General features: G+C 41.6%; 1 protein-coding gene across 1 annotated transcript; it reads left to right on the top strand.

Annotated features, from left to right (window-relative positions):
• The first annotated feature begins 1,578 nt into the window (after positions 1–1,578).
• Positions 1,579–14,311, top strand: LIPML4 (lipase member M-like 4). Its single transcript, XM_015288416.3, has 10 exons — positions 1,579–1,622; positions 3,333–3,471; positions 5,734–5,848; positions 6,636–6,834; positions 7,924–8,033; positions 9,351–9,487; positions 10,463–10,603; positions 11,322–11,393; positions 12,797–12,865; positions 13,660–14,311. Exons 2-10 carry the CDS (start codon positions 3,340–3,342, stop codon positions 13,891–13,893), a joined length of 1,209 nt encoding a protein of 402 aa, XP_015143902.2. The 5' UTR covers positions 1,579–1,622; positions 3,333–3,339; the 3' UTR covers positions 13,894–14,311.
• Positions 14,312–15,997: the final 1,686 nt, after the last annotated feature.

Here is a 15,997-nt window from a genome sequence, read left to right on the forward strand (position 1 = left end):
GGTTTTACTCCAGTGTTTTCAAGGAAGAATACTTACTATCTCAGCTGTATGCATTCTCTGTGTAAGGAGAGCATCACAACTTGTTCGAGGAAATGACTGTATGTCTCTCAGGTTTTGTGCTTCCTATGCTTTTTTATAAGCGTTACTTTCATTGTCACTCTTCCATGCCATCCTCTCCTTCCTGAACTAGAGATAAGAGACAATATCTGGCTTTGCCTATCTTTCACTCTTCACTTGATCCCTAATAACTAACAATTCATAAATTATGTAAACATTGTACATCTTATCTGCTTGTGTGAGATGGAACTAGATAAAATATTGTAAATTATTCCAGACTGAATTAAAAATACAGTATTGCGTTACCTCAGACTTCAGCAGAGCAAGGTCTGCTATCTCATACTGAGCAAAGATATCGGAGTAGCCACGCTGTGATATTCTTCATTGAAGAATCACTTTTTGTCAATTCCACAGACTGCTTACTACTTTCAAAAACAGAATGATTCCTGTGGTTACTATTAGGCATCAGGTTGATTACTAACAAAGACTTGCTTCACTCTATTTTCATACATGAAACAGCACATTAACAGCATCCGCATTCCACTGAAATCGCTGTGCAAGAATCACTTTCACAGGGTGTTCTTCTAAAATCCCACCATGACAAAACACAAGTTCTTCTGGCAATATTTAGCAGTTAATTCACTAAAGGGACTGGTGCTCACACAGGAGAATTTGACTTTGTTTGTATTCCAGCCGCTTAAGGACACAGAAGTGTCCTGGCTATCATCAGGAGGCCAGTTTCAGTGAGGACTGAGTCCCTGTGCTAACTACAATTAATTCATCAGGTAGGAAATCTTACACAGAATTAATAGAAGTGGTTTGGAATAAACAAGAAATCTTGTTAGCATTCTGTCTGTGACAAAGTTTACTGATGTTTTCAAACGTCATTTGCATTTTCTAAGCAAACTGGTCTTTCTGTATTGTGCTGTTCACTGATCTACAGGTGTAGGAATATATGTTTAGTGCCAAATACATGCATTCTAAATCATTTGTCTTTTCATTCTAAGATTACCTAACAAAGAAAAGCAAAACAAAAACAACAACAACAACCTGTCCTCAAGAAACCTGCAAGTGCAGTTCAGAAAGCAAGTGACAGGTGTGGAACCAACGACCATAGCACCTACTTCACAAATCACAGAAACAGATTTTATTCTTAGCCAGAAAGTTTTGAGAACAGCTGCATTCATCTTCATTCCAGAATAATATGAACACTCCCCAAAACAGGCAGTAGTACAGAGCCTGTCACAGCATCGGGGAACATGAACCCCCAGGTCCCTGCTAAACATCCTAACCACAGGTTAGGTGCCTCTTAACCTCTCCTGGTCGTTGGTGCAATTAGGTCTTTCAGAATGTCATACAAAGGTGCTGTTTATTATAAGTACTGCCAAATCAGCACTTAAGCATGCTTGCCTATACTCACAGGGAACACACAACACCCTACTGCTGCTCTTAAATTAATTTTGATTTCCTTTTATTGACATAGGTTTCCACCAGTGAATCAGTCTGCTAGCAGAGACAGACGAGGAACTGAAGCAGAAGACTTAAGTGAAGCAGTCGAAGTAAAGGTAAGTCACCGCTACATATATGTTTGCAGTCTCTTTCTTGTCTGCCTCTGTAAGATGTGTAATCTTCTTTCGTTCGGTTAACTGTGAGAGCAAACACTCCGTACCCTCTGATCTGTAAACCTGCTGCTATTCAACAAAGGGCACATTTGCCAAACTTGAGAAGTAGTAGTCACTGACCAGCTGGTGCCATGAAAGTTGTAACTGACATTTTCATTTTGCTCTGCTAATGTTTTTCTCCCAAAGCTGTCATTGTGGTTGACTGAAAGTATCAGTGTTGAAAAGGCACACGTGAAGTGACTATTTGCTTTCACAGTTTCAGTTGCATTTAACTTTTCTTCGTAAATTAACCAGGATATTCATCTATCTGCTATCTATGTTAACTAATTGGGTGGCTTTTAGTCCCACTTACTGTTACATGTGGAAAAAAACAAAAGACTCAAGAGTACACTGATAGATTTCTAGAAACTTTAAAGCTTACTTTCTTTAAATTGCAAAAATCTTCAGAAGTTTTGAATGGCTTTCTTAATGTCTTTCAAGTGGCCTATTCCCCCCCCCCTTTTTTTAAATGAAATATTTCTGTTAATGCCTCAGGTAAACATTTCCCTTTATATTACCTTATAACATAAAAAGGATAGATAGTTGTTCAAAGCTCACACAGTCAAGACTTCACCTCTGAAATTAATGAGGCATCTCCAGGTCTTGGCATGCACTAATTGCTGCACTTTATCTGATTTGGAAAGCATTAATCTTTAAGTGCCTTAAAGCATGCCAGCTAAGCCAGCTGACAATACAGTTGACAAGAAAAAGTATGCCTGAAAAGGACAATAATTTTGCTTTATAAAGTAGTTAGTCTATAGAATGGCAAAAAAAAAAAAAAAGTAGATTGGTCAATGAAAAATGTTACTGTTTGGTTACTGCAAAGTAGATGCACTAGAGTAAATTTGTGTGGCGATCTTAAAATTTAGGGTATTTCCTATTTAATTTAATTGCTCTAGTGACTCAAGGGGTAAAGATTTAATTAAAAAAAAAAACCTAAGAGAACTGAAAACTCGCTCTCTCATGAAGAAGTTTAGAGAGAACAAATTTCTTAGTCATCCCTTCCTAGCTCTCCAAATCCTGAAGGTCTTCTCCACCACATGACAGATAGAACACCCTGTTTTCACAACCTCGATGCTGGTTCCTCTAAGATCATTACCAAGGCAGCTATGGCTAAAACTAACATGTAACAGCTGACTTTTGCTTGTGTTCCACACAGCAAGGCACTAAGTAGATTCCACTCCGCAATTTCTATTCAGCCAATAGGCTGCCTCACATCAATCCCCCCCCAAAAAACCCCAAAAAGCCAAACAAACCAAAGAAGAGAAGACACAGTCTTAACCTTCAGGTGGTCAAGATGCACATTTACAATAGGTAGGACCATATGTGAAAGGAAGGAAGGAAGGAACTCATGGGACAAATTGGCACTGTTGTTCAGCAAGAACATTCCCCTAGGCCTGTTCCACATCCTCTTGAAGCCCTTGACTCATTTCTTACCCTGTTACATGGTGTTAACTGTAGACAGTCCCACCTTACACAGGTATGTATTTCTGTGAGCCCCTTAGGAAGCACACCCGGGGCAACCTAGAAGAGACTCCAGACTTAATGGTCCGTGACAAATTCCACAGCTCTCTCTTCCTAAAACAAGCACACTGCATCTGCTCTTTCACACAGCCCCAAGATGTGGTGTCTCCTCGTGCTCCTGTGCTCCCAGGTCGTTGCCTTTTCAGCAGGATTCACAGCACCCCACACTCTGAAATCAGAGGAAGGACTGCACAGGAAGCAACGCAACCCTGAAGACCTCATGAACGTTGTAAGTTGTGTCATATTCTCTGCATACCTTCTTAACGTGTCTTTCACAACACCCCACTACCACTGTACCATCTCTAAAAGTCTACGTGAGGAGGCTTAAAGAAGGGCCCGCTCCCTATTGCCCATTTTCCCAACCTGCCTTTCCCATAGCCACTGCATTCGACTCAGGACTGCAGCGAGGGCCAGCTCTGAATGCAGTGGGGGCAGATGCGATTTGTGTGTTGCACCAGGACACCAACACAGCATTGGAATAGACTGTGCCAGCTCCTGCTCTTGGCTCAAAGGGCCAGCAACTCCCCAGAAGCTGCTGGAGAGCACTGGAGATCCAGGCCACTGAATTCTAACCTCAGAAGCTGTGACTTGATAGGGCACACAATACACAAATTCAGCTAGAATAATGGGCTTTCTCTGCCTGCATTTAGGGTGAACCCTAATAGATACATGACAAACGTGGCTTATAACTATGACTTTTGCTTGCATAGTCACCTCTCTCAACACATCTTGATGTTTCCAGCTAAAGCACAAGGCAGGAAAGAGCAGGATCCTGTCAAGACAAAGATCCATCAAGCATGGTAGTAAGGGGTACCCTCCTAAAAGAAAACTTGGCATCCTATCCACATAGACTGCACTGCTAAAGAGAAGCAGAGGCAGAGGCTAGTTTCTAGTCTCAAAAGAAGTCCTTCTCTTCTGTAACAACTTGCTTGCTCAGTACATTGGCACAGGTGACTGAACCCCTCCTTCAACATGTAGATTCTCACAACACTAAGTAATTCAAGCCCCCTTGCTCTGACTCACCAGAACTGGCAAGACTGTAAAAATAGGTGGTACTTCGTAATAAGAGCTCCACCCTACATGGCTTACCTAATCATATTTTAGCAGTAAAGGAGTCATTAAGGACCAAAGACATCCTTGGGCACAGTCTTATACCAACACTGCTGCATGATTACTCTCTAGAAAGGTACCATCAGCACATAAGACAATCTCTGTCATATTAGACATCAAGACTGCTGAGGCAGTCTTCCTTCAGGAGACTGCACCTGAACACAGGGAAGTCTGTCTTCTCATGTTCCTCTCCCCAGCAACCACATTCAAGTCTGTTTTCATTTTCAGACACATGAATCTAGTAAGGAGGTATGAACTTTCAAGCTTTGTAATGCAATAAATGCTGAGCAAAGCTAAATGCTACCTGCCTGTCTTCCTCTGTCTCTACTTCATGCAGCCATGCTCAAGGACAAGGCCCTGCTGAAACACAATTCTGGCACTGTTGCACAGGGCCAGATGTGACCCAAGGGCCAACCCAGTGCAGTACTTCACTTGGGCAAGCAGCTTAGTCACCCAGTACAGCTCTTCTTTGTCCCATACAGGGTCAAATACCAGACCACTACTTCCCTAAGCAGATGTGAAGCAGACTTTTGAGGCATCTTTTTAGAAGATCTGTAATATTTAATTTCTGGCCACGGTCCCTGTAGCCATGGCCCTTATGCTACTGTTATGGAACAGACCCACATCTATGCTGCTCAGCTTGTTTGCCCTTCAAAATGGGCTGGCTTCACCAGAGCTGTTTAATATCATCATCCCTAAGCCCCAAAAGCACAAAGATGCATTCAGAAAAGGGGAGGAAAACACTGGGATGGACAGAAAAACTACTCCTGGGACAGTCCTAATACAGTACAGCATATTCAGCACATTCAACCAAGCTCTAGAGTCCAGGAACAGTCTTATTTGCAGCACAGGTGATGTTTATCATCTCACCATTGTTGTAACCTTGAGTGCACAGGTACCACTGCCACAGTAATCACTAGTTAGCCAAAACCTAAACAATAGTGTGGCATGTCAGGAATGCTCCAAGCATAATTATGTGCTCCCATCCAGGCAACCACAGCTCTTGGTATTTCAATTTGAAAGATAAAGTAGTGAAGAGCATCAACCACATCAATAAAAGGAGGCTCTTTTGCTCTTACTGTTGTTGGTATCCTTCAGCCTCCCCTACATGGCTACATCCTCATATGTATCCATCCATCCCCAAGAGGATGGATGGATGTCTCTACATGGGCAGAGCTGTGCTGAGCTGCAGGAATCTCTGTAGGGTCCCTTCCCACCAGTATGACATTCAGCAGTAGAGAATAAGCCAGCAACACAATATCACATTCATCTTCCTGGCACATTCTTGGCTAGCTGCACATCCCTGAACAGAAGTAAACTTCAGACAGTTTCCACTCATCTAGTAAATGCAAATTAACAAGTTCTGCTTGGCTTCCCACAGACCGAAATGATCAGATATCATGGATATCCTGGTGAGGAGTATGAAGTTACTACAGAGGATGGATACATACTTGGTGTTTTCAGAATTCCCAATGGGAGGAACATGCAAAATACAGGTGTGGCAGTCATAGCACATAAGAAAAGCCTGTTCAGGCCACATCCCTCTTTATAACCTATATTCAGGTTTCAAACTTATGTTACTCCCCCCCCCCCCCCCCCATGCGATTTCCTTTTACTTTCATGTTTAGTACAACTGTTGGCAGTCTGGAAAAAAAATCTTGCTAATTTCTTCTTAAGCAATTCAGATTTAAAAAGAACCTTTCATTTAACATAATTAAGGAAAATGTTCTAGACAAAAAAAAATAATCCTATTTTGAGATCAAAATAAAGATTCTCTTCCTCATGAAGGACAGTTAACCTACTGCCAAGAAGGTGAATGTCCTGTAACATTTTGTTGGTGAGAAATCACATCACTGGTTGATAAGAAACATTAAGAAAAATTGAAAAACTATACTGAAAATTTGTACCTGGAATTCAAGGCCACAAATACTTGACAGTGCCGCTCTGTTTCCTGTTCATGTTTTGTTGTCTCAATATGCTATTTTGTCTTTAATCTTTCACTTCTAGAAATTGAGTGATCTATAGATTGTTTTTCTGGGGGGAAATTGATATGGGCACAGGCCATCTAAATGTATTCTTTATTTACTACTCTTGACATGAAATCATTAGGCCAAAACCAAGTCCTCCAGGCATTTTACCCCAAAATGCATGGGCAGCATTCATCAATTTCTTGAAAAAGGAATAGTTAAAAAACTTTCTGTAAAATCATACTCTGTACTGTTTTGAGTACTGATTATTTGTTGCTATGGCATAAAAACTAATAAAAACACTCTTCTTTTTCAGGGCAAAAGCCAGCAGTTTTGCTGCACCATGGTACTTTTGCAGACTGTACTTACTGGATTGCTAATCTGCCCAACAACAGTCTAGGCTTCATCCTTGCAGATGCTGGCTACGATGTTTGGCTAGGAAACAGCCGAGGAAACACCTGGTCTGCAAAACACAAGACTCTTAAAACATGCCAGAAAGAGTTCTGGCAGTTCAGGTACTCCGTGGAGAAAGACTATCTGAAGAAAGCAACTTTCAGGGGACTAGCAACTTTGGGCAACTAATACCAGGATGTAGGATCTTTACCCTTCAGGCTAGCGGGTTTTCATGTAATCTGACTTAAAATGGGACAGACAATACCCAAGAGCACCAGACCAATTCCTTCTGGATGCAGCTACTTCTGGGAATGATTTGGCTGGGTGACTTGGACTGGCCTTTCTGGAATCAGCAAAGAAGCAAAGCTGGAAGTACACAGGCACCCCACCATTTTTTGTATGTGCGTGGTGCTGGTTCCTCTGGGGAAAACATTTCCAGAACCAGGAGGCATCCGTAACCTTGAGGTCTCCCACTTGATGTCATTACCCCAAACGCAGACAGGAGAGAACAATGCTCAGTTAAGCAATGGAATCTGATCCATGGCAATAGACGTTAACTGAGAGAGAAATGTGTTTTGTTACTGAAGCACAATGGAAGGCATAACAAGGTGGCAGAGCAACAAGGTCTCAGGCTACAGCAAGTGAGGAGCTGCTTAGATGTAAGAGCAGTAGGTGCAGAAATGAGAGAAAGAAACTGCTTACCTCCAAAATGCCTGTAAGATACTCAGGTATGCAGGAATCTCCAGATGAGATAACCTTACCTACACTGCCAACCCTGAAATGAAGTCTGGGAAGGTGTGGATCCTGGCTTTACCCCTTCTGATCACTCAGGATTATTGCATACACCTGAGCTCCCCTGGGTTAACCCTGCCTTCCTACCAGATGCTCAATCACTACTTCAAGCCATGACTCAGCATTTCCACTACAGTTATTCCTGCTAGTGAGAGTACTTACATCCATTTCTAGCAAGAGCCTCAGCTAATGGACAGAATGGGTACCTTCTCAGCAGAGAGAGCAGGGCATTAGGTAGCTTGTCAGTACAATTGCATCCTTTTATCTTCTTCCCCAGTTCACAGAAAATAATGCAGACTGAGTGTGTATCCTCATCTTTGAACAGGTCCTACTCGGTCCTAAGGAAAACTGGCGTTCAACAATTCACACTGTGATAAACAACATGCCCCTCTGACAGCTTTTGTTTTTCTCCCCTGTAGCTTTGATGAGATAGGTAAGTATGATCTCCCAGCTGAGCTGTACTTCATCATGAATAAAACTGGACAGAAGAATGTATACTATGTTGGTCACTCAGAAGGTTCAACTGCAGGTAATGTTAGGATTGCCTGGCTGTGAAATAGCTAACATCATTACATGACTGGAATGCGCCTCTCTCTGTCAACTGTCTTTCTTTCTCACAAAAAGTTACTCAAGGGAGAAATACTTCCTAACTTGATACTTGAAAAATATGGGAAACTTTCTTGCTAACTGTTCTGTCCGATACAAACAAGCAAAACAGGATTCAGAAAGGCTTTAAGTTCTGTAACTAAGGACTAGTGATACATAAAAGCTACTATTTACCAGGTATGTGGTACTACGTATTGCTAAGTGTCCTTTCTTACTACACGCTAGCCATTCATTGTTACTTTTTCCAGTGTCTTCCAGCAAAGGGGTGCTTTTCATGAAGTATCAGCAACAAGGAGCTTTGATTAACCTCTGCTTTTAAGATGTGTGTATCCGGTCCTCATGGATTGGATGTAAATGCTGAAAGCAACTGTCCAAAAAACGGTTTGAGAAGAAAAGCAGAGAAAAGCAGAACTTACATATTACTAAGACTCATAATTTAACATGAGACATTTTATTTTAGGTATAGTTTATCTGTGACTATAATTCACCACACTACTATTTCTAAACCACTGAGGAGATATCTGAAGGAAGTTGTATGTATCTTTGTTACTAGAATATTACTTGCCTTTCCTCTTATAAGAGCATTCTAAGAGTGTGTCTTTGGGCAACACAAATCACACAGGCCAAGACACCTCTGCCCTTGTCCATAGGTACCCCTGTTTTAGGCAACCTGCTATAATTGTCACCAAGTCTGTCAGTGGAGAAATTTGGATGTGTTCAGAAAACAGGATGGGACATACACTTTTTGTTTTCCACTTCTTTCTTCCTTCCTCATACTGTTCCTTCGTGTGCATTCACACCCACCTGAGTTTGCATGCTACAAGTCAAAAATTGTGTTCTTAATATCTCAGCCTTCATATATTTATTACATGATGGTATGCCGTCATAAACATAGTCTTTTAGAGACTACAAGCTGAAAAAATCATTATTTTCTTAGAGTCTGGGGAACTTTAAGGGAGCCAAAAATCAGATGGATGCATCATCTCTCAAAAACTGGCTTAATAGAAACTTGTCAGTTCTGAGAAAGTCAGTTTTGGATATACTTTAATGAAGGTCCTTAGGAAAAAAAAAAAAAAAAAAAAAAACAAACTCAATCAATTATAAAGAACCAAATACTTTCCTTAGGTAAGGAAAGAGACTGTTAATATAGTCTAATTTCTTGTTTGTTATCTATGTTTTTATGTATTCGGTCTGTGGAAGATCTCATCACTAACTTGATTTCTGTCTTTTGTGTTTGCAGGTTTTGTAGCATTTTCTACTTACCCAGAGTTGGCACAAAAGGTGAAAATGTTCTTTGCTTTAGGACCGGTACTCACAGTCACACACGCTACCAGTCCTTTTGTAACATTTGCACGTCTTCCTCAGCCAGTGATCAAGGTATGCCATTCCTCCTTCTGAAAGACCTAAATGCCTGCTCTGTCTGTGCTGGATTCACTCAGTCTAGACTGATTTTTAAGAAGGTGATGAGTTAAGATTGAATTTAGGGTATTGAGCTGTTGATGGAGCTGGTAGGCTTCAGACTTTCCACAGAAAAAAATTACAAATCTTGATGCTATCAATTTTGGGAATTTCTTCAGGAAAACTTGCATATTGTACCACTGTTTGTTAAAATCCAATAGTTTTGAATGACACTCACAGATACCATAAAGAAAAGTTGTCTACATACTCTACTATCTTAAGCCTTAAGCTCAAGTAGAAAACTACAGATACTGCACAACTTAAATTCATTAAACATGCAGTTGCTTTACGCCTCTGAAATATTTATCTATAAAATGATATAGGAAATATAAAGAGTTACATCTATTTCATACCAGAATTTGCCAACTTAATAGTATATTCTGGGAATGACAGAAATCTCCTGTATGTCAAAATGCAAGAGTATATGCTCTTCCCGCCCAAGCTGTACCAATTATGTGAAAATACAGTATATACAGTAAAATACAGTATATACAGTAAAATACCCAGCTCTACACTCTCTCATTTGACTCCCCACCTTTACTAAGTATCAGTACTCAAATTACAGTTTTGTGCACCTGTTTGAAAGAAGTAATAGGGCAAAGACGGTCTCCCTATACTCTACAGCTGTGATTGAAATCAATAGGCCTTTCTTACTTAAGTCTGCACGCTGTAAACAGATGGACAGCAACCTCCAGGACACATGCCTAGTATAAAGAGACGGAAAGAATGTGTGGTGTATTCTGGGGAAAAAATGCACTTTAAATGACAATGGAATAACAAGCAGTTTGAGCTATCTTGGTTAAGAGGCTACAGTACTAGAGAGGAGGGAGAGGCAATTTTCTGCATGATATACTCCTGCAACAAGAAAAAGTTTTCCACTCTTATGCCCCTCAGTTGGTCCTTGGTTGCAAAGGAGCTCTTCGCCAGAATGAACTGCTGAGAAGGCTTGCAATAGAGCTGTGCATACCTCTGCAAAAAGTTTGTGCCAATATCCTCTACTCCATAGCTGGGGGCAGAGCGCAAAACCTGAATGCGGTAAGCATGTCTAAGAGCACCTTAGTGCCAGTAGAGAGGAGGTAATTCTGGAGGAAAGTAATTTTTCTGCCTTGTGTCCATATACAGTCACCAGGAACATAAAGAAACGTGTTGCACTTTTCAAATAATGTCAACTAGGACCTCTGCTGCTGATGAAATCGGCCACTTGTATTCAATTCGCATAAGGGAGAAAGGAAAACACTTTTTTGTTTTCTTTTGTTTTGTTTCGGAAGACCTTCTGCATCTCTATTCTCATTGTCTTTTGCTCTCTCACACTCATTATTTGACAAGTCCACCCATAAAAAGCTCTTACATGTGTAATCTCATTATGTTCACACAGGTGAACATAACCTTCTTCCTCTAATAACCTTAATAACCTTCTTCCTCTAACGATTAAGCAGAACTCCACTTATAATCAGGCAAACTGTAAAAACTGAGAAAAGATAAATCCATGTTCACTCCTTACATGCAGTTTTCTATGCAACTAAGCTACAATGTAGGAAAGACTCTTTCATAAGGATAAAACTCAGCGTACTAATTCCTATTGTACAATCATATCACCTGTGAATTTACCATCAATTTTGTTTAATATTAAAAAACATCCCCTATATTAATAGGGGCTTTAACACAGCAGCATTGTGTTGCCCAGGCCCTTCTCAGCTTTATTCTGTCACAGCACTGGATCCCGGCCTTTATAACAATTCTGCTTTCTTTCCAGAGTCGAATAGATGTATACGTAGGACATTACCCAGCTGGGACATCAGTACAGAATATTATTCATTGGCATCAGGTATAACTGTGTATTGAATTATAACCACTTACTACTGTTTTTTATGCAACTGACAGGCTATGGGAAGTGCAGAGGCAGTGGTTCTGGGAAATTCCCACCATACCTTCACACACGATGCCCTGAACAGCTGCCACTAGGGGAGCACTGCTTCTCACACCATTACCCTAACTGTCCCTTTGGTACCAGGCAAGATTTCCCCAGGGCACATCAGGCCTCTCTGTGGCTGGGCTCCAGTGGCTTTCAGCCTTCAGCTTTGTTTTCACCTTGAAAGCTGCAGAAGAGCACTCAAGCACAGCCTGGGCACTTGGCAGGCAGTAGGAGGACAGTGGAAACCTGAGCAGGCAGGAGATGAGGCAGAACAAAGGTGTGATCCAGCTTAAAGCTCTCTCCCAGAGGGTTAACTGCAGCCTGGATCACCTCCCAGAGCCCCATCAGCAACACAAAGGCTTCTGCTGGAACAATGGGAATGTGAGGAACAGCCCTTTCAGCTGGCATCCTACTCTCAGACCTGAGTTTGAACCGGAACATGGCAAGAGAGTGCCAGCTCAGAAGCACAGCACTGCACGTGCACAGCACTGCAGCTGTTTCTGCCAGCACTGGATAAAAGAGTTCAACTCTCCAGCATCCAGATCATCAGCACCCAGATTCGGTAAATGAAAGCAAGGTAGCAGATTTCTATTGGCATCCTCAATTACTCAAACCTTCATCTCAGCCCACGTGGGAATAACTGAGGAAGAGCTCCATAATGGCCTCTCACCTTTCATTATATAAAACCACCCACTAATCACATTACTAACCAGGATTGAATTTTTAAAATGCACTCACCTTTCCACTAGAACAGATTCAATTTAGTTACTTTTTATAACAAAACTGATTCAAGAAGACTACTGCTAAGTGACAAACTAATTGCAATCCACCTACAGTAGCCGAGCTCTTTTAAGAATAACACTGTCTGGAAAGGTCACCACTACTGTGAGCAGATCAGACACCACTGACACACAAACGATGTATCGTTGTGATGTGTGTTGGGAGGAGATATTGTATATCACACTACACAACTAATAATAGCCCTGAGAGGTTCTAGATAGGTCCTCTTCCCAATGTGAAAACTGAACACAGCCCCACCTCACAACTAGCTGAAGTGACTCCAGCCAAATTTGAAAAACAAAGCATCCCAATGGTGGCAGCTGGGGAACAGGACAGAAGGTTAGCAAGGGCCAAGGCAACAAAGCCACTCATGCTATGGCCCATCCTGGGGAAGCCTGCAACTGGAGGAAGGGCCGGGAGGAACTCTCAGTCCACTGTCTGATCCTCGTGTTCAATCACAGGGAGGAAAATACCACCAGCACTCAGCTTTGTCTCTTAACGCTTCCATTTTATCTGTCCTTGTTCAATATTTACAGCTATCCCATACAGACCGATTCCAAGCTTATGACTATGGCTCAAAGATAAACATGCAGAAATACAACCAGGTAAGGCAATATGGTTTTTCCGAGAACATCTCCTTTTGTTCTGGCAAAACTAAGAATACATGACTTCAGATGCTGCAGAAAGAAGGAGAGATTGATCTGAGATAATGTTTCACCTGAATCTAATACTACTAAGTGCAAAAGGCACAGATAGTTCCTTGCAGACAGCTAATAGAAATTCATTTTGCTTTCCCAAGTGATGCAGGGATGTGTCCAGTGACATGTTCATTTACCTGCCATTCCCAAATGACCAAGAGCCACATCTAAGTCCTAGACTGGATGAGTGTGGCACAGCACCTCTTCCCAAGGAATATCCAACCCCCACCTTTAAGTAGAACACCAGCATGGCCAAAAAAGCAAACAAACAAAAAGAAAAATAGAAAGAAAAGGAAATGCATCTCTTGCTTTGCTTTTGAGAAGTTTCTTAACTCCAAAATAACATGGAAGGGGGGGGGGATGGGGACGGGGGGACGGACATGAAAACATCTCTGCCATTCTCTCCTGATAAAAAGAAACACTGCTTTTTCCATATCCATACCTATGATTAGAATAAGCAGATGTCAAAGTTCAGGACAACTCATAGCCATGCACTGCAGAAAGAGTCTAATAGGATGGATCATTCTCTTCCATGATATGTAGGCACTGGAGCAAGGAAAACAGACATTAAGAGAGTGGACTCGATCCCTGCTGTTTTCCTGTAGTGAGTACAGAAGAGAAACAGAAGTGCACAGAATCCTTTTTCTAAACACAGCTTCTGATATAACAGCATTCACTCAGATGCCCTCCCTTTCTTACAGACTACTCCTCCTGCATACGAGATAGAGAAGATAAGCACGCCCATTGCCGTTTGGAGTGGTGGACAAGACAAATTTGCAGATCCCAAAGACATAACAAAACTACTTTCTAGGATTAATAATCTCTATTACCATGAGAATTTCCCTTTCTGGGGACATCTTGATTTTGTCTGGGGCCTTGATGCAGGTGAGAAAATGTTTCGGAAAATTGCTGAACTAATTAGAAAATACCCTTGAAGATTCATACAGGAAGTTCCTTCATCCAGCAAAGCCCTCCAAGATTTCTATTTAGCATTTGAATATAGGTATAGGGATTGGTATAGGGGTTTGTTTCTTTCTTTCATTGTATTCCATGGTTTTATGGGATTTTGGTGAAGGTGGGTAGGTAGGGTAAGGTGTGTTAAGAAGGTAAGAAACATGAGGATGACCACTGAATACACAATTCAGAAGGCAGCATGAGTTTCTTTGGAATATTTTAACAGTTACAGGGCTGATTTTGCTACAAACAAGCTTTTATCTCCCTTGTATGTTAATATTATATATTCCACTTGAGACAGAGGTGTTATCATGTGAAAACATAAAAATTGGATATAGTCATTTCTCTGTTTAAGTATTACTGGTCTTTGCTTAAATTAAATCATTATCCTCTTCTTAAGGTGTTTGGCCTGTTTTTATTTTCTCACATTATCGGGAACAGCAAGCCTGAACCCCAAGATCTTCTGTCATAAGACTACCCTAGCATCAGAACATACAGTAGTTTGCCTTATTAGCCCCAGTACCAAGGGATACTCAAAACCTATGTCAGAGAGAAACCACCACTTGCCGCTAACCACTTGCTAGAGAGATGCAGATACTTTCTCATCCTTCATGCCTGCATATCAGCAACCATTTTGTTCACTCCCTGAGTACAGAGTACTAACATCCCTATAACTACTACCTGGCAACTGAGGATTGAGGAGATGCAGCTGAGTCAGGCAGCCTGAGCATCAAGAACTAGAGCACCCATCTCAAGAAACATTCCCGACATTGTCAGTAAAGTTGGTTCAGGATCTTCTAACTTCTCGGTTCATCACGTCCACATGTTCTGCCATTCACCTACAAAATAATCCAGAAGGTGAAAGATCACACCAACGATTCATCAGTACACTCCAAGATAGAGTAAATCAGGTACTGTGAGTGTTTCTGGGTGTGGGGTTAAGCCCAGATTCCTCAAGCAAGATTTGTGGCAAATGAAATCCATTTGATCGTTATCTGGAGACAGTCATCAATATAAAAACAAAACGTTTTTGTCTCGTAATAGAGAAAACATATGCAAAAGAGATGAAACACCTTGTCTAGCACCTGCCACTGGGAACTGAACTCACAACATATGGAGAGGTTTATAATACATAACCCAGCGTGGACTCACACCCACACCACTTTACCTGCCAGCTCCCAACAGCCTGACCACCTCAGAAGATTCTGAACAAAACTACTCCTGCACCTCAGAAGAGCATGTGAGTCTTAGCACTACCCCCAGAACAAAAACAAGCTCCAGGTGTGAAGGGTGGGGAGCAAGACTAAGGACTTGAGCTTAGGTAAAGAGGAAGTGAGTGCCTCTTCCAATGTAATAAAGCCCTTCGCCTCTGCCCTCACACTCCTGCAGAACCACAAAACATGCAGACATGCTGCACACTATGAACTTAACACCGTGACACTGCACAAAACACATACTAGGCAGGGTAGAAAACAATGAATCACATCACCAAAATCATTCCAGCCTCATCAGTGGTGCATTTGCCCTGATGCAGAAGTAGGGCTGAACAGGAGCTAGCTTAGATCTTCCTTTGACAGTGCCCATGGCTCTGCCCCACTGAAGAAGGAGAAGGGCGGGCAATGCGGACCATGTTTCCTGGGTGATGAAAGAAAGTGAATATAGCAGCTGTTCAAAAACCAGTTGTGTGGATACAGGGCTAAGATCAAGCTCACACAGCCTGGAAGTGGATACCAAGGGGCACTCAATGAAATTGGCTTATGCCTTTCCACATTCAACTGGAAGAAGCAGCCACAGATATACTCTGTGAGAGGTCACAGGGAAGCATTCAGGTCAGTGAAACACTGCTCAGAAAAGAAGGCAACTGGTCTAACACCACCTCTGACCCAATGTTTACAAAGGGCTGCCAAAATTTCTTACAGAAGACAAAAACAACTTCCAAACAATCAGATAGGCTTGACACTTGATAATAAGGATTCCCGCAAACAATCATTATCTTCATATCAGAATCCATCAGGAACGCAATCCTGTAACAGCTTGTGTCAGCACAAGAAAGCATTCACCTCTTACATGTCCTGTTAGTACTGT

This window comes from Gallus gallus, chromosome 6, assembly GCF_016699485.2.
Source record: "Gallus gallus isolate bGalGal1 chromosome 6, bGalGal1.mat.broiler.GRCg7b, whole genome shotgun sequence".
In the NCBI taxonomy this organism is placed as follows: Eukaryota; Metazoa; Chordata; class Aves; order Galliformes; family Phasianidae; genus Gallus; species Gallus gallus.

Coding starts and splice junctions, on each gene's coding strand:
- LIPML4 (XM_015288416.3), top strand. CDS start 3,340: ATGTGGTGTCTCCTCGTGCTCCTGTGCTCCCAGGTCGTTGCCTTTTCA. Junction 10,604..11,321: donor GAGCGCAAAACCTGAATGCG/GTAAGCATGTCT, acceptor CTTTCTTTCCAG/AGTCGAATAGATGTATACGT. Junction 12,866..13,659: donor ACATGCAGAAATACAACCAG/GTAAGGCAATAT, acceptor CCTTTCTTACAG/ACTACTCCTCCTGCATACGA.